We start from the raw sequence: 23,135 nt of genomic DNA on the forward strand, positions 1-23,135 counted from the left end.
TTTTTTTTTTTTTTTTTATGAGTGGGATTGTGTTACTGTCTTTACTGGTTGTTTGGTCTGCGGCTTCCAACACTTGAGTTTGTAGGCTGCTGGGTAGGGCGCTGCTTCTTGGTGCTGAGGTGAGGAACTCCGTGAGACCTCACTGTGATGAATATTCCCTGGGGTCTGAGGTTCTCTGTTAGTCCTGCAGTTCGGACTCGGAGCTCCCACCACAGGAACTTCGGCCCAACCCCAGGCTCATGAACCAATATTCCACAAGCCACGTGGGGTGGCAAAAAAAATCCCCAAAACAAAAAAACCCGAATAACAAAGTAAAAAATAAAATTAGAGTATGAAACGAACAGATATGTTAGAGAGAATATAAAAATAAAATATAGATGAATCAACCGGAAGGTACATCAGTACCACAATAGTAAAAGAGGGAAAAGAAAACAAAAAATGGGGGGAAAGGCCTTGGCTGTGGAGGGCAGGGAGTAAGCAAGGGTGAGGTTTGGACAATGGGTGGGGCCAGTGCTCAGGACCCACAGGGCTGGAAAAGGCCCTGGGGACAGTAGGGGGTGGGGCTTAGGCTCAAGGAACAGAAGGGGCCCAGGCGTGCCCCCCACCCCTGGTCTCAGAGGGCGGGGGACCTTACCTGGGAGCCCAGCAGGCTTCCTGGGTTCAAGGGGGTGGGGCAAACGCCCTCCCCTCCTCTCTCGCTACTCCCAGAGGGCCACCGCCCCACCACCTCCTGCCTCTCCTGATCTCCCCGGCCTCCCTCCTATGCCCCGAGGACCAATGTGGCTGGCAGGGAGGGGTGGGTCTTGGTGGGGAGGGGACCGGCCTGGGAGCTCAGCAGGCTCCCCATGCCCGAGTGGGTGGAGCAATCACCCTCTGCTCCTCTCCTGCTCCTCCCACAGGGCCCCTCCTGCCTGCTTTTCCTAATCTCTCTGGCCTCCCTCCTATGCTCCCAGAACCCACGTTGCCTGGAGGGGGCTTTGGATTGTAGGGGACTAGCCTGGGAGGTTAGAGGCTCCTATGGCCCCAGTGGGCAGGGCAATCGCCCTCTGCTCCTCTCCCGCTCCTCCTGGACGGCCCCTCCCGCCTGCCTCTCCTGATCTCCCTGGCCTCAGGGGCACTGATCTTGTCTGGCATCCACTTCTCCTCCCCACTCAGTCCCCCTATGTCCTACCGGTTCACTTTGGGGTTCCTCCAATCTCCTTGGGCATCAGAGTCCCCCACCAGCGGCCAGCAGGCTCCCTAGTTGTGGGGAGACGCTAACTCTGCATCTTCCCACACCGTCATCTTCTCCCATGTGACATAATGATTTTAAACCTGGCTCTGTAGCAGAATCACCAGGGAGCTTAGGTTGTTTGTTTCTTTGTTTGATTGTTGGAGCTCCCTGAGGGTCTCTTGGGCAGCCGGCCAGGTATTGACACAGTAAAGGGTATCTGGGGTACCCTGTGCAGTCATAATGCCAACTTTTTTGTCTGTAATAACAGCAGTTATGTAACAGAAATTTGGCAAAGAGGAAAGAGCACATTTATCACATTTTTGCAATGAAAATGGCAATGTGAAAAATACAATGGCAAATGTGAACTACTGATCTATAGAAGTAAATACTCCTGTCACTAACAACCCTAATCCTGTCCTTCAGGATGCTAAAGGAGAGAGGGAGGTGAAGGAGTTGTGACAGTTATTACGGTAGACTGTCTAAAAGGTATGCTTGTGAGGATACCCAATGACAATTGGTTTCTCTACCATCAAAGCAGGCACAATGTTATGTGCCTTATTTATGTCACAGGGCTGTGATTCAGAGTACGAGAAAGTGCTTTGTAACTAGTAAGACGTTAACACTGACACATTTGTTTTCAGTTGTAATATAAATGTATGAAAATTTCGTCTACTTAAAGAAAAATTTAGTCCAGATAGAGGGCTAAGTACACATTGCTATATGACTAAGAAACTAATATAAAGGGGAATACATAAAAACTTACCTTTCCTCAAGAAATTAAAAATAAAATTACCATATGATTCAGCAATTCCATTTCTGGGTGTAGACCCAAAAGAACTGCAAACAGGGACTTGAACAGATACTTGTACACCATGTTCACAGGAGCGTTATTTACAACAGCCAAAAGGCGGAAGTGACCCAAGTGATCATTAATGGATGGATGGATGGATGAACAAAATGTGATACACACATAGAATGGAATAGTATTCAGACTTAAGATGAAAGGAAATTTCTGACATATGCTACAAAATGGATGAACGTTGAAGATTCTATGCTAAGTAAAATACGCCAGTCATGAAAGGACAGATACTGAAGGACAGTTCCACTTATTTGAGGTACCTAGAGTAATCAAATTCATAGAGACAGAAAGTAGGATGGTGCCTGCCAGGAGCTGGGGGTGAGCGTGGTCAGAGAGGGGGACGGGGAGTTAGTGTTTAAAGGGTACAGAATTTCAGCTGGGGAAGATGACAAATGTTCTCCAACCAGATGATAGCGATGGCTGCCCAACAATGTGAATGTACTTAATGCCACTGAACTGTACAATCAAAAGTTGTTAAAATGGTCAAAACAAAACAAAAAACAAACTTACCTTACTTAATGGAGAGGGAGCACCAGATCTAAAAGGCAACCAAAAAGAATTAAAATTGGATATACATGAATACATTTGTAGAAGCACTTAAGTTTGATGGTTGGTCAAGCATGAACTTGTTTACATACAGACTTTTTTAGTAATGGATAAACTATTTTTAAAATATATTTTATCTTTCACTCAATTACAACATCTGCTTCCAATGTCTCCCATCCACTTAATTTCTAGTATTAGAAATTCTTAAATTCAAAATCTTTTTTTTGGTATCTCTAGCAACTCAATTAATTATTCGAATTGATCTTTATTGCCTACGTCCATCAAAAATAAACTGTTCAAATTGGAATTTTAAAAAAATTGCCAAGACTTGGGAAAAATAATGCTTTACAGAATTTTTAGAAAATCGTCCAGTTTATTATTTTTAAAAGTTAGAAAACCCATTAAGGTTAAAGCACATTGTGATTCATTTAGTCATAATTGTGATACATAAAAGGAACACTAGAATTAAAAAAAAGATCCCTACAAGCCCTGTGCCTGATGCGTGTCTCAGCTTCCATACTGAGCTGAGACACACTGCGCATACTCCACACTGTGTGTACTCCTAGAGATTGTCTGGTTTTTTTCATGGCTGTAATGAAAACTATCTATGAGAAATAGTCCCATTATCCTGTGAGAACTTGGGAGCTGGAAAAAGAAGAGTAACCTCAATGCTTGTGTCTAAGGGAGTGAGGGAAAATCAGGAAGACATACATTTTTTTTTTCAGTTAGATTGCTGGTAGCACTGATTATATATATCATTTCCAGAAAAATGCTTCAGAGATGACTGCCTAAACAGCTTAGGTTTTACTAACCTGAGTTGGTGGAAAATAAATTAGTAAGGAAACAAAATGAAGAAAAAAAGACATTTCAGTAAGAAGACTATTGTCAGGCTCTCAGAGAATGGCAGGGATGCCCTTCTACTCATCTACAGAGAAAATATCACACGTGGCAGGAGTAAAATAAAATCAGCAGAGATTGAGTAACTGGAGTTTTGTACAATATCATGAATTTTTATTTTATTGGATATAGCAAAAGAAATTTAACAATATTATATGCCAGATTAATACCTCTTATGTTCAACTTCATTTGCAAACACAAGCCTGCCATTTCCTGTCATTTAAGTTTTCACTTAAAATGAACATGAAAGCAAGGGCTAACAGAGATTTCTGTGATATAAGGAAGACAGATGCATAAGGGTTACACTCGATTAGGTTATGTGTACTTGGGCTGTTATCTTCAGAGTAACATATCCTATGAAGAAAAGGATATATGCTTCTCTATATTGCTCACTAAGGGTCTACTGAAATAAATGGAATCACAGTATTCTCTATATCTCAGAAACTTAGGAACCTAAAAATCTAGTACTGAGGTTGAAAATTCCCTAATGAGTTTTTGGTTAATAATTCCTCCACTCCTACCATTTTTTTCTCTTTACATATGTGGAAAAGGAAGGGAGTTAAGTCTAAATAAAAATTCAAGAAAATAATAGCCTTAACTCTGCAAAGAAAACATAGAAGCCATCTGATGTGGTCAGTTTCTAAGAATGAGTTAATTGAAATTAATTTGTTTCTCTCTCAAGAGATTTTCATGAACCAATTCTTAGTGGTACTGACACAGTGAGCAATATTAATATAGAAAAGAGAACTGAGGATGAACGAGAACTTTTTGAACTGTATTTCCAAACTAATACATAAAAGTTTCTAATATATTCTATACTCTGTAGCAAAATAAAGATATAGTAAAAATGACAGAATTTCTCTACCTACTACTAAAGAATATCATGCTCAAACCTAAGTACAAAATATCATAATTGGCACAAGAATCACTTTGTCAAGCTCTTGCATGAGTGCTATTACTAAATGACACTTGTAGCTACCCCATGGATTCAGCAAAAAAATCTCCTGTCTCCCACTATCATCCCACTTAAAGCACTGTATCTTATTCGTCTGTCTTCTCCACTAGATGCCAAATTTTTTGAAGGAAGCGAACCTATCTCATTGTTTTATATCAGATAAACATATTAACCAAAATAAACTAACCAAACATCTTAAAAATAAATTAACCAAACATCTTAAAAATTATATTGTATGAAACTAAACTGTCAGGATGTATGACTTCTGTTCCCATGGACCAGATCCAGGTTTTGCCATGATTTCATCAAAAAGGTAGAACCAGAGGTGCTCCCATTGGGGCCACAGCTTTAAAAAGCATCACTCAACACTGATTCAAGTCTGAGGGCTCTGAGGCTCAGAGAGGTAAATAACTCGCCAAAGTCTCATCATTCTTTAATGGTGGATTTCAGGCTCCAGTCCAAGTCTGTCTGTGCACATTTCACATTCCAGCCCGTCCTGACAAAAGCACAGGGGAGCCCAGCACATTTGTTCCTCCCCTACACAACACACAAATTGCTTCTTTTTACCTGTTCCTCAGCTGATTTTCTACCCTACCACTGGCTCTTCGCCCTTTATAAAAGGAAATGCTACAATCTTTTATATATAATGACATTATTTAAAGCCCGATACTTATTTCGATAACTTCAGCTAGAGAAATTTAGTACATGGTGAACCACGTTGGGGGAAAATAAAACACGAATGTAATTTTAGAGGAGAATGAATGACCCACAGATCCTGTAAAATGTTACAAACAAATCCATGGGTTTCTATGATGAATACAGAAAATGCTAAGGTTTACACTTCCCATGTGTTAATGGTAAACTATCAAAAGAAGAAATTTTATTTCTTATTCACAACACTAATCCCTACACAGTTTTTGGTCAAAAATGCTAGCCAGAAAGACAAAACACAGATGTGAAAAACCTATCTCTTCCAAATAATTTTGATTACAATAAACTTGAGTTTCTTGCACCCTCAACACTTAGTAAACCCACATATAAAATAAAATCAATTTCTCTCTTTTGTTCTGTGGAATTACAGAAACAGACAATATACAAAGGCATATCACACAGTATTCCATAGAATTTCAAAAACGAGTATCGGTGGATATAAGGCACTAAATATAAAAGGCCTACGTATTTTTCAGCAGACATTTGAAAATGCTTCATTTTATGCACTTACTTGACTTAGAGGTTAGAATAGTTTTATACTGCTACCAGAAGACAAAGAAAACCCATTTAAGTAATTAATTTTCTTAATAGCATTGTCTTTTGGCACTTCTGCCACGTGCCATAGGGAAATCTTTTGTTAACTAAACAAGTGAAAAAGTCTTTGATGTCTAAAATCTAAGAGGGATATCTGAATATACAACTAAGAGAGTCTGTTAGTCTTGATCAAAGAAGACCAAAATAAAACCATTTATGCGAGCCACCTTAGGAGAAAATTTTAAGAGTATAATGAAAAAACACAGATGTGTAAAATGGACAGAAATCAGTTTTCAATGTTCTAAATACCAAATGTGGAATTTTAAGAGTGTTTTTTGCATTTTTAGGAATAACCAAATGCAAAAAATGTCACTCAATATAGTACTCACCCTTCACTTAAGGTCCCAGGTAAGCACAAACATACAAAGAAGAAAATAGTTAACTACTATAGTTCATTTATTTTAAAAATAGGGAATAAGCAAAAGACAAGTTCATAGGTGGTCTCAGCCAATTCAGAAAAGAAATCTGACAAGCATAAAATGATTTTAAAGGAGAGAGGAAAATTATGCTCAGTACAAGGTAAATCAAAACAGAAGATCATTAGGTTCTTATTTTACTACTCCTAGAAATGTAACCAAGTGTCCATAGCCAAATAGTCCAAAAATAGTTGGCAGCAGCCCCAAGGGGGCGGCTTTAGAGCTGAAGTTAGGGCTGATGAGATCCACTCTAGAAGGCGGCTTCTCACAGGACTGCAGCCCTGGCAGATTTCAGGAGGCAAGAGGGTGGACCTGTGCGGGGTGCGGGGACCTGAGCAGGGAAGAGGGCGGAGAAGCTGACTTGCACCCATACGCATCCTGCATGGCCCAAGGGAGAGGCTCTAACTCTGGCATATGCATATTTCCTCAGCTAAAGGGATCCATCTGCCACAGGAGGAGGGAAATTTCTCAGGCTTCCTGCCTCCTTTGGCTTAAATCCTAGGCCACTCATTTTGCTTCCCAGACACCCTAATACGGGAGGGGTGTGAGAAGGCAGCAATTACTGGAAGCGGGCACCCTCTTTTGTGACTTAATATACTCGCACGTCTTTTCAGTTGACGTCAATCCACACACACAAGTCTGATCGTCCATGGCCACACTGAAGTGGGGACAGACCTTGGACAATGGTACAACCTTGACAGAGCCCCTGAGAGGTCCTGTCATCCATCATTCCAAATAGCTCTGCCATCACAGCCCGAGAGAGCCCTACTCCGTTGTTTACCATCAAAAACTTAAGACATGCAATAGTTTTTATACTAACTTGGAAAAGATGACAGAAATCACCCTTAGCTAAACAACAGGCAAAAGAGTGACTCAACACATGAGTCTAGATTCTGGGAGAACGCCCAGAGAGAAGCAAGCAGAAAGGAGGTGCATTTTGGTAGCTGTATCACAGGTAAAATCCACGATCAGCCTATAGCCCTGCAATGAGCACTTCACGGGTTGTCTCTACCAATTTCTGCTGTCGATCTAAACAGAATCAACATAAAGCTGGGATCACCAACAAAAACAGATTTCAAGCTGACTCTGTAGAGAGAGCTACATTATGTTTCTAGGTGGAGATGATGAAGTATAAAATAGTCCCTGACCTTAAGAATCAGAAAATCCATTTAAACCACATATCGGGGCAGGGGAGGTGGGGAGGAGAGTCATAAAACAGTGTGGTGCATGATTAAGGAAGCCCTCATGAGATGGCCCTCCCAGGATGTGTAAAATGCACACACGCAGAGACAAGGAGCGGAGGCACCCAAGATGAGCAGAATTACACTCTGAGCGAGGTACAAAGACGGGAAAGTACCAGGTCTTGTGAACCGACAAGTATGACCCCGGCTGGAGAGAGGACAAAAATGGAACCTGGACATTTTTGGCATGCAGTCAGGAAAAATGGTCAAAAATCTAAGTGTCTAAACAGAAAGGTTGAAAGTCTATTAAAACTACACTTATCGCTGCTCAACTGCTACTCTGTCTAGAAAAATAACTGTCAAGTGTCAGCAGCATGTCATGCCGAAGGGTCCACCTGAGAAGAGTCTGAATCCAGAAAGCCATTCCTGAAGGCTCTGCTTTTTCACAGTAGGGTCGGTAACATAACAGAGTGTTCAAGGCTTCTTGGGAAATTGGGCTCCCAATGATGACAGTCTCAAGTTTTAGCACGAGAAATTCTTTTTCTGAGGATTGTGAGACCCTTCTGAGGGCAAAATAATAAATAAATCAGCAAGTCCAGCCAACACAGGTACAACCTACTAGTTTGCTGAATTAGCCTGCAGATAGATTACCTATAATGGGGTCATGATGTCGTAAGTTAATGGGAAGGGTAGGGGTTTTGAGGGAACTCAGGATAATTACAATAAAGCATACCCTAAAACGGTAGTACTGTGATAAATCTCACTGTATAAAGAATAAGTCTAGTATTTTTCATCTTATTTAGAATATACAACTAATGCGTACTTGTTTCCAGGTTTCTTTCCTTCTAATGTATTTAGATGCTGTTCAAGGGTCTCCATAAGACTGCTGGGAGCCTACAATAAGAAAGTAAAATATAAATGTCTGCATCGCTTTCTTTCAAAATAAATACACTGGAACATCACTGTAACTTTGTATAGTGCAGGTCTGGGCACCCTAATACATATGGGAGATAATTTCATTCCAGGGTCTTTTGGTACTTAGATATTTAAATTCCACAGAATCTCAAACAGGCCCATCATATATATACTTAACTTCACTGCATAACAAACAGTGTTACAGTGTGGTTTCGGTGTAGAAATGACATTGGATAGACTTTTACTAAGATATTACTTAAATGTAGTAAACTCAATTAAATCAAGTTCACCATATGTTTCCATAAGACCACAGTGGAAAAAGTAAAGGTATTTGTATCCAAGTCAAAAATATAAGTGCCCAAATACAAACTTACAGAAATATGAAAATACAGTAAAATCTCACTTATCCATATTTGACTGAAATATTAGGGAAAATTACTACTTTATTAAAAAAGAGAGGGTAAGTGAGAGTTGTGGGGAAAAAAATACAACTTTAATAGTCAACCACAATTAAGATTTTCTTATTATTCAGCTATGTAATTTATACACATAATAAAGTAACTTTAGCAAATATTAATGTTATAACAGACTACTGTGTTTTGGCAAATTTAATATATTTCACCTCTTTTATTAAGAAGTACCTGAATGTTTTTATCATATTTTAGGCAATATAAAGTGATGGCATTTTGCTGTATATTAGGAGAAGAAATAATAGGTTCGTATAAATATTCCACCCCATCTATTCCTCAAGCATTAGAAATTTACCTTCACCTTTCTCGAATAATCTTAACCCAAGTTAGACTTTAACAGCAGCATAGGCATTCAAAGACTGGCATAACATTTATAGATACATTTAATTTTGACAATTATTCTTAAAATTAATATAAAATTAATTTTGAGGGATTTTAAAGTAACTATGCTAACTGCTAAAATAGTATAACTCTACATTTTACCTTGCACCTCTAATGACAAATGAAAATAAAATTCATATTAAAATTGTTTAGTACATTTAATTTTCATTTTCATTTCACTAATAGACTCATATACTGCCTTAACAATAATATTATTACATATATAATTATGTGAGATTATTGTACGTGTAAATTGCAAAGTGAGCCACACATAAATTTATAAATATAAATTAGTAAGTGAACAAAAATATTAACTTGATCAAAGTGACGAAGGTAGGGTAGAAAGGGACAGCCCTGTGAACGTTATATAAAAAGTTAATTACTGTGGAGTAGAAAAAATGACTTTCAGGAGATATAATAAATTTTGAAAGTTATAAAAATTAGAATTCTTAATATAGCTCAGGTAAAAGGTGACTTAGCAAATTCCAGTAAACTGCAACTAGGGGTATACTTCTAAGTTTTAAAGAATGAATTTTTAAGAGATAAAGGAAATTTTGCTCTATAGAAAAATTGTAAACTACTAAGATGCGCTCGCTTAATAAACAGAATGTGTATTGTAACTTTAAAAGGAAGAAGACAGAAATGGCTTAACAATTTTTAGATGAATTCACACCTGAGAACTTCCATTATAACTGTCATAATAGTAATAATTATAATTGTCATAATAATGGAACTTAGGAGGCCCGGACATATAACTTTAACCTTTTCGGTTTCCATTCTTTTCATTGGGATCACAGTAAGGAAAAATATATCATGCCATAGAACCTCTCTCCAGTTGGAAGACTTAGGTGCTCTGAATATTAAATGCAAGGTAAATGAAATGTGATTCTGTGCTAAACCTGTTTAAAGAAATGCTATTTATAGTTATAAAATAGAGAACAGTATGGGATAACAAAAGAAGTAGTATTTTTTCCTATATAGTTTCTTGATTATGTGAAACAAAAAAACCAAAAACAGGATGATAGTTTTCAATTTCATTCTTTTTGTAAAGTTTCTTAGTAATTTAAGAAAAAAATAAAGTAGTAGTCACTAAAATCACAGTAGTTGAGAGAAATGTGACCAAGAACACAGACTACAAAACTGACTTTAAGAGGTGGTGTTTTGCAATGCATTGCACATAAAATTAACTTTGGAGCATTTTAGCTTAGAAGTTTAAAAATGCTTCATCATTTATATCTCTTATTAGGACATGTGAAATCTAACAGAAATAAACTCTTCAAACATTTTTGGAGGGAAAAAAACTACTTTGATAGTAAAGTTCATTGGGTGTAGGAATATTGGCCTTCTGAGCTCTATGGCACTGAGCACATCCTGGCATGCAGCAGACAAAAATGAAAACTGTCTCAAATTTCCAAGGGGCAAAACTTTGAGAATGCCTCTGCTGCTGTAAAAGGAACTTTAGTATAATTAGCAGTATCTTTAGTTGCTTAGTTTAAATACTGCTGAAGTCAACAGACCAATCAGGTGAAAATACCAACCCAAAGAACAAGAGGCAGCTTGTGACTAATAAATGACAGTGATATATCATGGTTACCGATTCATCAGTGGTACAGTCTTTAAAAGGAGACTTTTCTTTACCAGTAGTTTTCAGATCAACCAGAATTCCTGACATCAAAACCTAAGATGTTTTTCATAAACGGAGATATATTAAATTCGGAACACATGCACACACACCAAACAGGAAATAATATTTTGAAAATCCTTTTCTTGAAACAAATTCATAGCTGATTGTGAGCACAGGATCAAAAAGGAAGCATCCATCTACAATTCAGATGCTTTAGATCCTAAAGCACCATTAAAAACAAATGGAAATAAAAAGCAACCAAAAGGTCATTCAAATTTTTTGATTATTAGATCTAAGAAACCATTGGAAAGTGCTGAGGAGGAATATTTCAGTTCTGATATCATATTCACTTCTTATTCAATACAGTACTTCTGAGTGTTTAACAAGGTTTTTCACTGGTATTTATAAATCATTTAAAATGCTTTTATGATGATATTATATGCACAATTTAAAAAGGGCTACAGATGACCACACTGGTATTTACTGTACATTTTCTAACCAGGAAGACATCCATTCAATCCCTCTGTTTCATCTTGCTGCAAGAGGAATTCTAATCCTTTCTCAGTGAGGAGCAGCCTTTCCCTACTCCCAGTCAATAGGTAGCCCTTCTGGTCCCCATCATCTCTTTAATCCTCTTCCTTGCTGGCTATTTTTGTCCATCGCCACGGCTAGATTCAGTGGCCATGGCAGCCACAGAGAAGCCTGGCAGAGAGTAGAACCCAATCTCACAGGTCTCAAACAGAGTCCACACTACCTGGCATTTCTGACCCATCTCCAGATTAGTTCTTGTCTAACACTATCTGAAGGACTAACCCTAGAACAGCTCACATTCCAGTTTCTGTCTGACCAGACTGTCACAGTGGGTCTAAAACCCCAGCTCAATGACAAGCCTCCAATGAGACCTGTGGAAGGGTTCTAAATAAAAATTAGGGAGTGTGTTTAGCTCTGCTGCTCATGAACCCAACAGAAATCACAATTAAGTAACTTATTAAGAAATTTCAGAAGCACACAAAACTTTTGAATTGAGATTTAAATATACACTGGAGAAATGAACTAGAGGATTTTTTTAATAAGGAGATAATTTCAAGATAAATGTTAATACTGAAGTCTACGTGGCTCTTCAAGTCATAACAAAAGCAGAGGATAGAATGTTACCAGTGTCTAATGAATCTCTACCACAGAATTGCTTTCTACTAGACCCAGAGTAAGATTTTATCTTCTTTAAGGATGGGTCTCTGTTCCCCAAATTATAACAACACAGAACATACATCATTACATAAAATATTATGCCTCTGGACTTCTTAAGAGAAGATTATATAAACTGTAATGAATATAACAGTATCATTAAAAATTAAAGCCAAGTATGTAAATCTGTCAATGATATGCTATAATTTTCTAATTTTAAAAACAGAAAGGTATTTAAGTATCCTTTTAAACCTTTTTTTTTTTATCTCCCTTCAGACTCTGCCCAAACTGAGATAAATGAGGACCTATTTTCTTCTTAACCTGCCCGCCTCTCTAACAACATGACTAGTTTTACTTCTGTTCCATGGTGAGAGCAGTCTGTACAGTAGAAATAAAGATGATTTACCATTTCTAAAAGCTATTCATTGAGTTAAATATTTAAATATCTACATTTTTTAGGTTAACATGTAGTTGGGTTATTTTTTTAAACTGCAATGTAAATGTTAATAATGTAAATAATTAAATAATTTAAAATGAAAGCACAGTGATTTTCTTTGCTTTTTATTACAGTGGTACAAAATTAATAAATCTTTATTAGATTATAATCTAATAAAGAAATTTTAATAGTATTTTATGCACACAATTTTTAGCCATATCCAAGATGATACCAATATCTTATTTAGGTATGCACCTAATCAAAGAACACTATTTTCTCATAGTAGCAAAAATATTTTATACTAATATTCTGTCTATTAGAAGGCACTTTCCACCAACTTTTAAATAAAAAAATACAATGCCATCATTTTCTGAATTGTTCTGTGAATTTTATTTATGAAGAATTCTTGGTATTTAATTGGTATTTTAATAATAATAATAATGGTCTCAATACAGAGACCATTACTTTGGGTTTCCCTAATTTTTAATAAAAATTTAAGGTTAACATTTAAATATAGAAACATTTTAAGGGATAATAAAGATAATATATTATTAAACACATTTTGATACTATTAAAAATGGGTAACCTTTCATTATGACAATTTTCTTCAATTACAATAACTTCTTTTTATTTGCAAAGACAGAAAACTCATATATTCATTACTGGTATATAGGGTAGCAGTTCTTAACTCTCTCCTATCATCTATTTCTAGTTAAAGAACATGTTTGGAACAGAAATTTACCGTAGCAGAATGACAAGTTGATTAAACAAAAATAGTTCCTGCCAATTATGAGAAAGGTCCTACAGTAATTCTGCACATGTGAATGATCTTGATTCTAAATCCAAGGAGCCATACAATGTACCCTCTTAACAGATAAAAGGATTGATAAGGAAGCTCTACTATTGTTTTTGCTTCCTAGATAGTCCCCAGAAAATCACTCATCTACCACTACTATTTTTTTTAAAAAGGTTCTTTTGTATATAGAAATTCCTCCCCTTCACAGGGGAGACAAAAATCAAGTGTATCGAACAGTAGAACTACGACATCAGTGTTCTCGCTATTCGTGCCCCTCCTCCATCCCTGGGACATGTTGAAAACTAGGAGAAGAAGCAGGAAGAACAGTTCAAATGTTCTGATTACATGCCTATGAATAGTCACATTTCATGGATAAAACACTTTTTAAACATTTTTCAAGGCTTCCGTTTGATTCAAGTTTAAGAATGAAAAAAACGAGCTCAATAATTAAATACCGTTGCCTTTAAAGAGGAAACGATTTTATAAGATTAGGAAAATATTCATATTATCTCCAGAAATATATTTAATAGCTAAAAAAGAAAGAGTAAGTTAGAATGATTTCCAAGGTGGTTGGCCTACATTCAAAAATGCATTAAATGCTTATAAGCCTCTGCCCTAGGTAAGACCATTTATGGTAAACTATGGATTAATAATTTCATGCATACTGAATTTTTCACTCAGAGAATCACTTACCTGTGTGAGGTCAGGAATGTCACCTTTATCAATGCCAACTTGCTGCGGATTAAAAAAAAGTTACTTAATAGGTTTTAAAAAATTAATTTCTCAGATCACCTATAGAATTAGTTAAAACCACAGCTCAATCTTGGTATAAAATAATAATTATTATATATATCAATCTCACTTTGAATATGTGCTTTTTGTGGAGTTTTCCACTCAATATAAGAGCAATGATTTTGGCAATATAGGTATAACAAATGTGCAGAATTTTGCTAGAACCTGAAAAAAGAACTTAGGAAACTGAAGTGTAAAAGGTTTCCTCCATGGTTAATGGCAACTAAAATTTTTTTTAAATGCTTCGACTAAATTTAAATTGTTAATTATGCCCAGTCAGTCCTCTGGACAGGGAATGTTCACTGAATTTTAGTAACTTGTTCAGGGTGTAGTTTCCACCCTTCCTCACACAGAGAGAACCACTGTGACATCTAAGATGTATCCTTCCAGAGTTTCTTTATGCATATCCAAGGAAATAGTAAATCCATAAATACATAGTTATTTCCCACATTATTATACAATAATGGTGTACTATATACACTGGGATTATACTTTTCATTTAACAATACATCTTGGAACTATATCCATATTAATATACAGAATTTCCTCATTTTTAAACAGCTTCCTTGTCTTACAATTTATTTAACAAGTCACCTATTAACGAACATTTAAGTTGCGTGCAATCCCTTGCCATTGCAAGCAATGCTGCACACATCACTTTGCACCTGTGTGGACACATCTGTAGGACACATTTGTAGAAGTGGAATTACTAGATAAAAGCAAATGTGAATTTTAAATTTTGGTAGCTTGGGGAAGGAAGAGAAGGGAGGGAGGGAGGGGCAGAAAAAGAAAGTGCTACCAAGACTGCAAATACGGGAATATATTAATAAAGGTGAATCAATGAAGAGAGTACACAGGTGTTCACTATACAAGCTTATCAACTCTTTTGTAGGTTTGACAATTATTCAAAATAAAAAGCTGGGGAAAAATACAAATCATAACTTCATTCTCTCATTCTATATAAATGATGAAATTGAGGCTTAAAGAAACAAAGCGGGTTAACCCAAGTCTCTCTGTGAGAAATGAAGTGCTTCATTATGCTGATGGAAATGTGGAAGCAAATACAGGAAGCCTAAGTGTCGGCTCCTGAAAGACAATAAGGCAAACTAGAGAGGGGCAAGTCCACTTGTGTGTCAAATGCTGAGCTAACTTCTTTCCTTTGCCTTTTCTATATCTAAAGCAGCGTAGGGAGACGCAACAGGGAAGAGATATGGGGATATATGTATATGTATAGCTGATTTACTTTGTTATAAAGCAGAAACTAACACACCATTGTAAAGCAATTATACTCCAATAAAGATGTTAAAAAAAAATACAAAATAAAGCAGCGTTTCTCAGCCTTGGCCCTATTGACATTTTGGGATGATAATTCTTTGCTGGGGGCTGCCTTATGTCTGCCCTAAACTCACATTCTTTCAAAGTATGGAAATTATAAATTAAGGCAACTTCATTCTATTTATTTCCATATTTCAATACCTCTTGAGATGATCCATTAAATAAATATGAATATGAATGAAGTCAGTGTTTTTTAAATTAAAGCATTATGGGTCCCTAATATTGGAATCACCTCCTTAAAAGGTGATTCGATTCTATGAAGTGGGTAACTCTGTTAAAGGAATTCTTCCTTTACATTGCTATTCTTACTGTCCTGAACTTCTGAATCACAATGAAGTTGGAGGATGAAGTGCGACTGTACTACAAAAATCTCATCACTTTCTGTCTGCAAGTATTCTGGGAGACGTAACTCCAATGAGTTGGTATTTACCTTGGAATAGCAAACTAAGAATAATTTAGTTCTATAAAAGGTAAGTGCGTTTAGCAGACACGCCTATTACTTGTAAAATAACCATTTTCAAAGTTTCAGTTGCCTGCTTTAGGAGACTTCAGTATAAAAATTCAAAGCACAGGAAGTTTTCTGTACTTTAAGCAATTCCTCTGCAAAATTTGAATATATCCATAGGAATTATTCAATTACTCCACATTTCTTTTAATACGATGGGAAATTTAATGTTAACATTTGCCATATAGCCTATATATAGAGTTGTATTTTAGAAACAACATTCTTGCAAGTCATCTGCACATTCTTCAGGCAAATGGTATTAACAACAGGGTAGCTTATTGGGTAGGAGTCCATACATATGTACACCACACAAGCACTGCTTGGTAGAAAAGAGAAGCTTCGTATATTTGTTGAAATTTTTCTGTATTTACCAATCATAACCAAACCATTCGACACTGGTATCCAAATAGTTAATGTTTAAATTATGAACGATGCGATTTAAATGTGAAAGGAAACACTAATGGTAACCCATTGTGATTAATGTTTATTCTATTAAAAGTAATTTTGTAAATTAGTATCCATTCTATAAGAAGTCTTAGTCATAATGTTTGAATAAAATTAAAATATTGATTATTATGTTGTTTAAAGACAAACTCTCAAAGTGACATCTAATTTCTGTATATCTCCTTCTCAGCAGCCTGAAATGGGCCTGTGATAACACGAGGTTATCAAGAGACACAAAGTAAAATTTTACATGTAAGAATAGAAGGAACTGATATATAAGCACCCTTTTTCTCAAGGAGACCTTGAGCCCAGCCTTATTAGGTTGATTAGAGAAATATTTACCCCCAAATTGTAACACGTCCAGCTCTTTACTTTTTCGATATACACAACATCAGATGGGAACACTGGGAAGAGTGTGCATCAGGAATTAATCGAACAGTGAAATAATCTTCTGCCCTGAGTGTTTAGGTATAACTGATCCTCTCACAGAAAGAAATTAGGCAAATTTTGCTAGATTACACTGATAATTACAGTTGAACCATGGGAAAATCATATCAAATACAAAAAATAAAACTTGTGTAGCAGCAAAAGTTTCAAGCAATTCTATCCTTCCTTAAAGGCCACCAACATCAATAAACCCATGGAAATATACATGAACATGCTTTAATGTATATGTAGTTTATTAAGCTAATCTTTACCTTTTGTTTCCCATATTGATTTTTTTTTTAGCAAATTCTGATTATAAACTGTATGGATCTAAGCTCGAGAGACAGTATTTTGCAAGATTATTTTGGTCTTGGAATTTACATATGACAATTAGCACTCCTGTGAATAAATGAAATTTGAAGAATAATGCTTGGACTAGAGTGCTTTTGAAACTATGTGTATAAAATGTCTGTTCTTGTGCTACATTCTGAAAATGGCAAGAACAGCAAAAACATGGCATGAATGTCCCACGTCCACAGCATTTTATGCTTTGCTGGTGAGCTTCAGAACCCTTCCCGCAAAACACTTCAGTCAGCCCTAGCAATCAGTTAGTTGACAAGCAAGATAAGAACCCATTTGTCACCCTGACAAAGGAATGTAATAAAATGTCATAATTTCCACTATGAGTCAATCATTGGATTTCATAAGAGAAGACACCAATTTACAGATAACCTCAGGAACAACAACTGTATGGTTACACAGTTATTGTGATTACGTATAAAGAGACATCCTTAAGACACAATTTATAAACTTTATAAAATTAACTATACTTTGTTTTCTTTTTTCCTTTGTATTGAAATCATTTTGACACAGTAAGAAAAGTCAGGGTTTATCGTTTACACACTAAGAACAATGGACAGACTTTTCTAAGGGCTTTTTTCTACAGTTCAATACAAAGGAAGCACTTTCTCAAAATCAAGGACAGCCATGAGGTGAGATGGAGGGACAGACCACCACCTTGCAAAGCTGTGAGCTCATTATCCATGAAACTTTTATTTGGACACAGGATGATCTTCTGATTGAAAAGCAAGAGTGCAGAGCACAGCTCTGGGTGAGAAGCAGGATGAAATGTCTTCCAAGGCCACTACCAACCCTAATAACCTGTGACTCTGTGGCAGAATGTCTTGCCAGATTATGAACTCTACTGTTTACTCCAGATACATGTGTTAATATTACTTACCTCTGCAACTTTGAGAAATTCAGACACTCGTGTCATCCTAGTTAGAAATCGTTTGTAAATTTCTAGAGCATCTTTACATTGTCCTTTCTTCATTTCAAAAAACTTTTCTAGAAGAGACAGATAAGCATTTCGGAAAGTGTATTATATTCAATCTTCTTCTAAGCTTACATTGATACAACTACTTAACAACTTTAATGTCTGAATCAAAACACTTGGCACTAAAACTTATGGGAAATATTAAAAACACCTAAACAAGTGAGGTCTGAGTAGTTTAGGAAAGGTGTTATGTTCTAAGATGTCTCACATGAAAATTTAAATAACGAAAATACAGTTAAAGTAGAAGAATATATTAATTGTCATAACAGGTATACTTCATGATACATATAGCGTAATATTCTGTTTCCGAAAATAGCATCAAATTCTTACTGATAACAATCTCAAAAGTTAAAACTGCACCCTACAGCATCCTTATTTTCTTAATAGTTCACTATAAAGCAATAATCTATATATTATAAAGCAATAATCTATAAACTTCCCTGAATTAAAGAATTCTTGAAATTGTCTACACTCCATATAAGTGATACTTGCTTTTACTGGTCATTAACTATTTCTTTCAAACATTATGTCTTTTTGTTATAAAATAGTGGAGTTTCGTCCTTTCTAGTCCATAATCGTATCGTCTTTCTCAACTTTTAGCTTTCTAGACAGAAAAACAAAGGGTCCTTTTGCTGCTCTCTTCTGCCTCCCAAGACTGGAATTATGAATTATAATTGTAGTATGAGAGGGTATTTTCTCAACTTTTAGCTTTCTAGACAGAAAAACAAAGGGTCCTTTTGCTGCTCTCTTCTGCTTCCCAAGACTAGAATTATGAATTATAAGTGTAGTATGAGAGTGTATTTTTCTCCATACATGTTTTGAAGAAAACTAGCATTTTAACAGTGCTTTCCCCAGCCAGTCATTCATCCATTCATTCAGTCAAAAATTACTAACACTGCGGATGGAGACACAGTCGGCCAGTGTCTACAATAGCTCCCTGGCAACCCTGGATCATAACTGATGGCTCAGTATCTTCATTATTTCATATTTGCACATGGTTAAACATATGCTATTTTTATGCTCTCTCACATTTGAAAGTTCTGGATTTCATTCGGCATGTAATTTTACTACCTCAAAAGTATTTTTAATTTTCTCATGAAAGGTTTAATAATATATAATTACACAAAGAACTAATTATTGAGGGTAGCTACTCATTACCTTCTGTTGACAGTTTTTCGGTAATTTTACTTTTAACATGCACCTCCCCTGTAGGGTATTCAAGGGAAGCAAAAAGATCAAGAAAACAAACACATAATGTATTCTAGTTGTTAGGATTCGAGAGGAAAGTGGGTCTTTTAAAAAATGGCCAAATTTAAGTATACTTTCTTTGTCCACCCACCCTGTCTTCTAAGCTAGAGACAGAAATATGGTGTTATAGGGGAACAGATCTTTTCAGTTTAAACCTTTGAAAATTAGGACTTATTCTGGTAAAACACACCTTTCTTGCTTTTTAAGCAATCTTCACATAAACAATTTCTTCCAAGTGTCTAAATTACTTTTCTTTACTACAAGTTTATTTCTTTGAATCAGATCTTCAGGGATAACACAAGAAGAGAAATCAAACTGAATAATCTCAATCTCCTCTTAGAACCAATGCATCAAAATCTTAAGCAGTGTTTTTTTGTCTCCTCTGGATGCTTTTTAAGTTGTTTGTATCTTTTGTGGTAATTTAGGATTCAGCAACAAAAGAGTTTTCAATAATGATGGTTTTAGGTTATAATCTCCTAAGTGTTTCTGTAACAGTGGTAATGACACAGAAAAGGAACATGTACTGATCAGTGCAAAGCTGGGAAGTTCCCTCACCCGCTTAAGAGACCAGAGAAATTAACACTTTTAACAGAGGGGATGGGTCACCCAGAAATGAGTCTCTTTCTTTCATAATAAAGATAACATGTTGATTTTCAGTATCTGAAATGATCAAATATTGACATTTGTAACGTGAATCTTTATAAAGTGTTGACAAATTCCCTTGTCATATTAGTACTGGCTTTTGCAGAATAACTGTCCGAGGAAAAGAACCAGATGAAAAGGTATCTCATCCCTGTGAGACAAACTGAGACCTTGCATGTAAGCTATTACTAACGACCACTAGCCAGTAAGGGAAGCATCTTCTTATTCATGCGCCAGAGTTTCATTACCGTGATAAAATGTTTGCTAAGATTTGCACCACTGTTGATTCCAACATTAGATGTAGAGAACTGGTCATGAAGTCCTTGACTGAGACTCACCCATGATATATATATAAAGTTAATTCCTAGCGCTTGGTTAGTAAACAAACAAAAAACAGACCTGTCTCAAACCACTCGGGATACTGCGTATACTTCTCTAGAGTGTTACTTTTACAAGAGCAATTTGACAATGCTGAATGAAGGCCACTCAACACCACAGTGTCGTGAGGCCAGAATGTACAACTACCACTTTTGAAAGGTTAGGTCTCTAATATGAAAAGGTACAACTCTTCTCCTTTTCTGCTCCTAATCTTAGGCAAGAGACTCTCTTTTTCAAATTAAATGAAATAAAAAAATACATGGAATGTTTATTATTTTAATATAAGGAGAAAATGTATGCTTAATACACTCCATCTGTAAAGTCAACATAAAGTAAAGCAGGGCAGCACTTAAGGAGTGTTCAAGACAATAACAGAGGAGAGTCACATGACTTAACATCTTTAATTGCTAAATCAATGGTAAAGGCATTAAGTCCAGCGTTCATGAAGCAGAAGTGGGGATGAAGCAGGGGTACGCTGGGGAGAGAGGATGAGAATGAATCAACAGAACTTCATTTCTGGCTGGCACAGATTTTAGTCAGTGGGCAACTCAAAGCTTGAGGTAAGAACACAATATTTAAGTGTCGACAAATAAGCAGACGTGCAAAACTGAAGCTCAGGAGGAAGGGAAGGACTGAAAGCATAGATGTGAGACTCCTCATAATGGAAACGATAAGTTTCCCAGTGAAGAATACACAGAGAAAGCAAAACAGCAGATGGCTGGACATGAACTTTAGCAAAAGCTCACATTTATGAGTTGTAAAGAAGATTAAGGTCAGCCAGCAAAAGCGAATGGAAAAGTCTACCTTACTTGGCTTGCCACCAAACTCCCTCATGCGAAATAAAGGTGATGTGGTTTTGAACTGCACACCACGGGCAGGAATCTCTCCCCAGGAAAGGCAAAACCTCCCAGGGCACTGTATTCGACGTTGGTGACTGGCTCGCCCAATTCCATTCTATCTTTTTCTAGACTCATGAGAAGCCAGGGATCTGGATGCAGATTTAGTTCCGCACATTAGACAGACCTGTGGGCGATCTGGAAGGTGAAACTGAGGCCGAAGCAGCAGGCTTCCTGTACCTGAACAGCTGTTTCCTATGGCAAGTGATAAGATCCTTGGAGGGTGAGCTACCCTTCACAGCATTTCACTGTCACCCTCCAGCTTTCCTGGGCTTTAGGGAATAACTGTCACAGTCACAGCCACTTGACCTGATTCCCTGGATTATAGCTTCAAGTGTCCCTTCTCCAGCTCCCTAGTGTCGTAAGGCAGCCGAGATTGTTTCAGCCTACTTTCAAGTACTGGCCTCACAAGCAGTAGCTTCCCTAGAGCACAAGAACTGGTTACTTCAGGAGCATCTCAGGAGGCCGAGACCAGAACCAGTTCCTGTAGGCTTTCCATAATTAAATGAAGACCTAACCCCTTGTTTTGAATCCCTTTCTACTTAGAATACGTAGAGTGGTTTCTGTTTCTCGCATTAGACGCAGTATTTGGTGGCTGAAGAGGCTGTAGAAATCAGACCCTCGAAAACGTCAAAGGGAGGAATCTGGGATTAGATAGATAACTGAATGAATGTGAAGGCTATGATGACCACCAGCAACTAGTGGAGAATGGGATTCTCGGAATCTGTGCGGCACAGGAGCAAAATAATGACTTAAATTATGACCTGTGGTTTTCTGAAATAAGCACATAGAATGGAGCTTATCAGAATAAGCAGCTGCTGGGATAGACCATGACGAGAACAAGGCAGATGGAACTGTGGGGTGGACGGCTGCTCCCGACTCCACTGGAGAGCTTAAAAAGGAAAACGACAACACAGGATTTAAAATGACTGGCTCAAGGCTCCAGTCAGACTGTGGTACTCCAAGCTGCCCTAAAATAATCTTATCCCTACAGACACAGGGCTGTCATCGCCAAAGTCAGAGAGGCTAATCTTGTGAGTTGCTGAATTATAATGTATGTGGGCAAGTTAAATTTCAAGCTTCAACATGGTCTCCTTTGTGAAAGTTAGGACTCTTATTGAAAAAGAAAACTGGAAAGGAAAGTACTTGGGTAGATTCAAACCAAAATGAGCTACTCTTGTTGGAAAAGCTTTTCTTTCTCAGTCTGAAGAGGCTGGTCCTCCGTTGCTTGGAGATCCTGTAATCAACCCACCTTCCACGAGGGAATAAAAATTCTCCTCATGGGCTTCCCTGGTGGCGCAGCGGTTGAGAGTCCGCCTGCCGATGCAGGGGACACGGGTTCGTGCCCCGGTCCGGGAGGGTCCCATATGCTGCGGAGCGGCTGGGTCCATGGGCCATGGCCGCTGGGCCTGTGCATCCGGAGCATGTGCTCCGTGGCGGGAGAGGCCACGGCAGTGGGAGGCCCGCATACCGCAAAAAACAAAACAAACAAACAAGCAAAACATTCTCCTCGTGCTCTGTCCCTCTACTTCTTACTCCCTTCCCCTTGCCAACTGCTTCAATACCTAGAATGAGATTTAGAACCCAGCAATCCAGCATGTCCTCAGGAGACAGGTACAAAGCCTGACTCAAGAGGAAAAAAACATACACGCTAAAAGAAGTGTAAGACCATGCAAATCCATGTCGGCAGTCGGGATGCCAGATAAAATACAAGACACTGAGTTAAATTTAAATTGTAAAAAATAATTTTTAGCTTAAGTAGGTCCCAGATATTCCATGGGACTTACTAATACTAAAAAAGTTACTCATGTTGATCTGAATACAAACTGAACGAGACGTCCTGTAATTTTTTCCTCCTGAATCGGGCAATCCTAATTGATAAAAATCTAGAGAATTTAAATAAATTCTAAAGGTTCTGAGCAGTAAAGAAGGACCATTACGTTCGTTCTTCTGA

General features: G+C 37.2%; 1 protein-coding gene across 4 annotated transcripts in view; it reads right to left on the reverse strand.

Moving 5' to 3' along the window:
- SNAP91 (synaptosome associated protein 91) overlaps nucleotides 1-23,135 on the reverse strand; it is a 151,447-nt gene that overhangs the window by 68,740 nt on the left and 59,572 nt on the right. For 2 of the 4 annotated variants that reach the window (XM_024757430.1, XM_024757431.1), the window contains 5 exons: nucleotides 17,922-18,028; nucleotides 13,873-13,914; nucleotides 8,196-8,266; nucleotides 6,105-6,110; nucleotides 2,583-2,610 (listed from right to left, as the gene is read on the reverse strand). In XM_024757430.1, the coding sequence (XP_024613198.1) occupies nucleotides 2,583-2,610; nucleotides 6,105-6,110; nucleotides 8,196-8,266; nucleotides 13,873-13,914; nucleotides 17,922-18,028 (254 nt within the window). The remainder of the gene's footprint in view (nucleotides 1-2,582; nucleotides 2,611-6,104; nucleotides 6,111-8,195; nucleotides 8,267-13,872; nucleotides 13,915-17,921; nucleotides 18,029-23,135) is intronic. The other 2 variants (XM_024757433.1, XM_024757434.1) reach the window with 2 other exon arrangements.

The sequence above is a fragment of the Neophocaena asiaeorientalis genome, unplaced genomic scaffold (assembly GCF_003031525.2).
Source record: "Neophocaena asiaeorientalis asiaeorientalis breed wild unplaced genomic scaffold, Neophocaena_asiaeorientalis_V1.1 scaffold253, whole genome shotgun sequence".
Taxonomy (NCBI): Eukaryota; Metazoa; Chordata; class Mammalia; order Artiodactyla; family Phocoenidae; genus Neophocaena; species Neophocaena asiaeorientalis.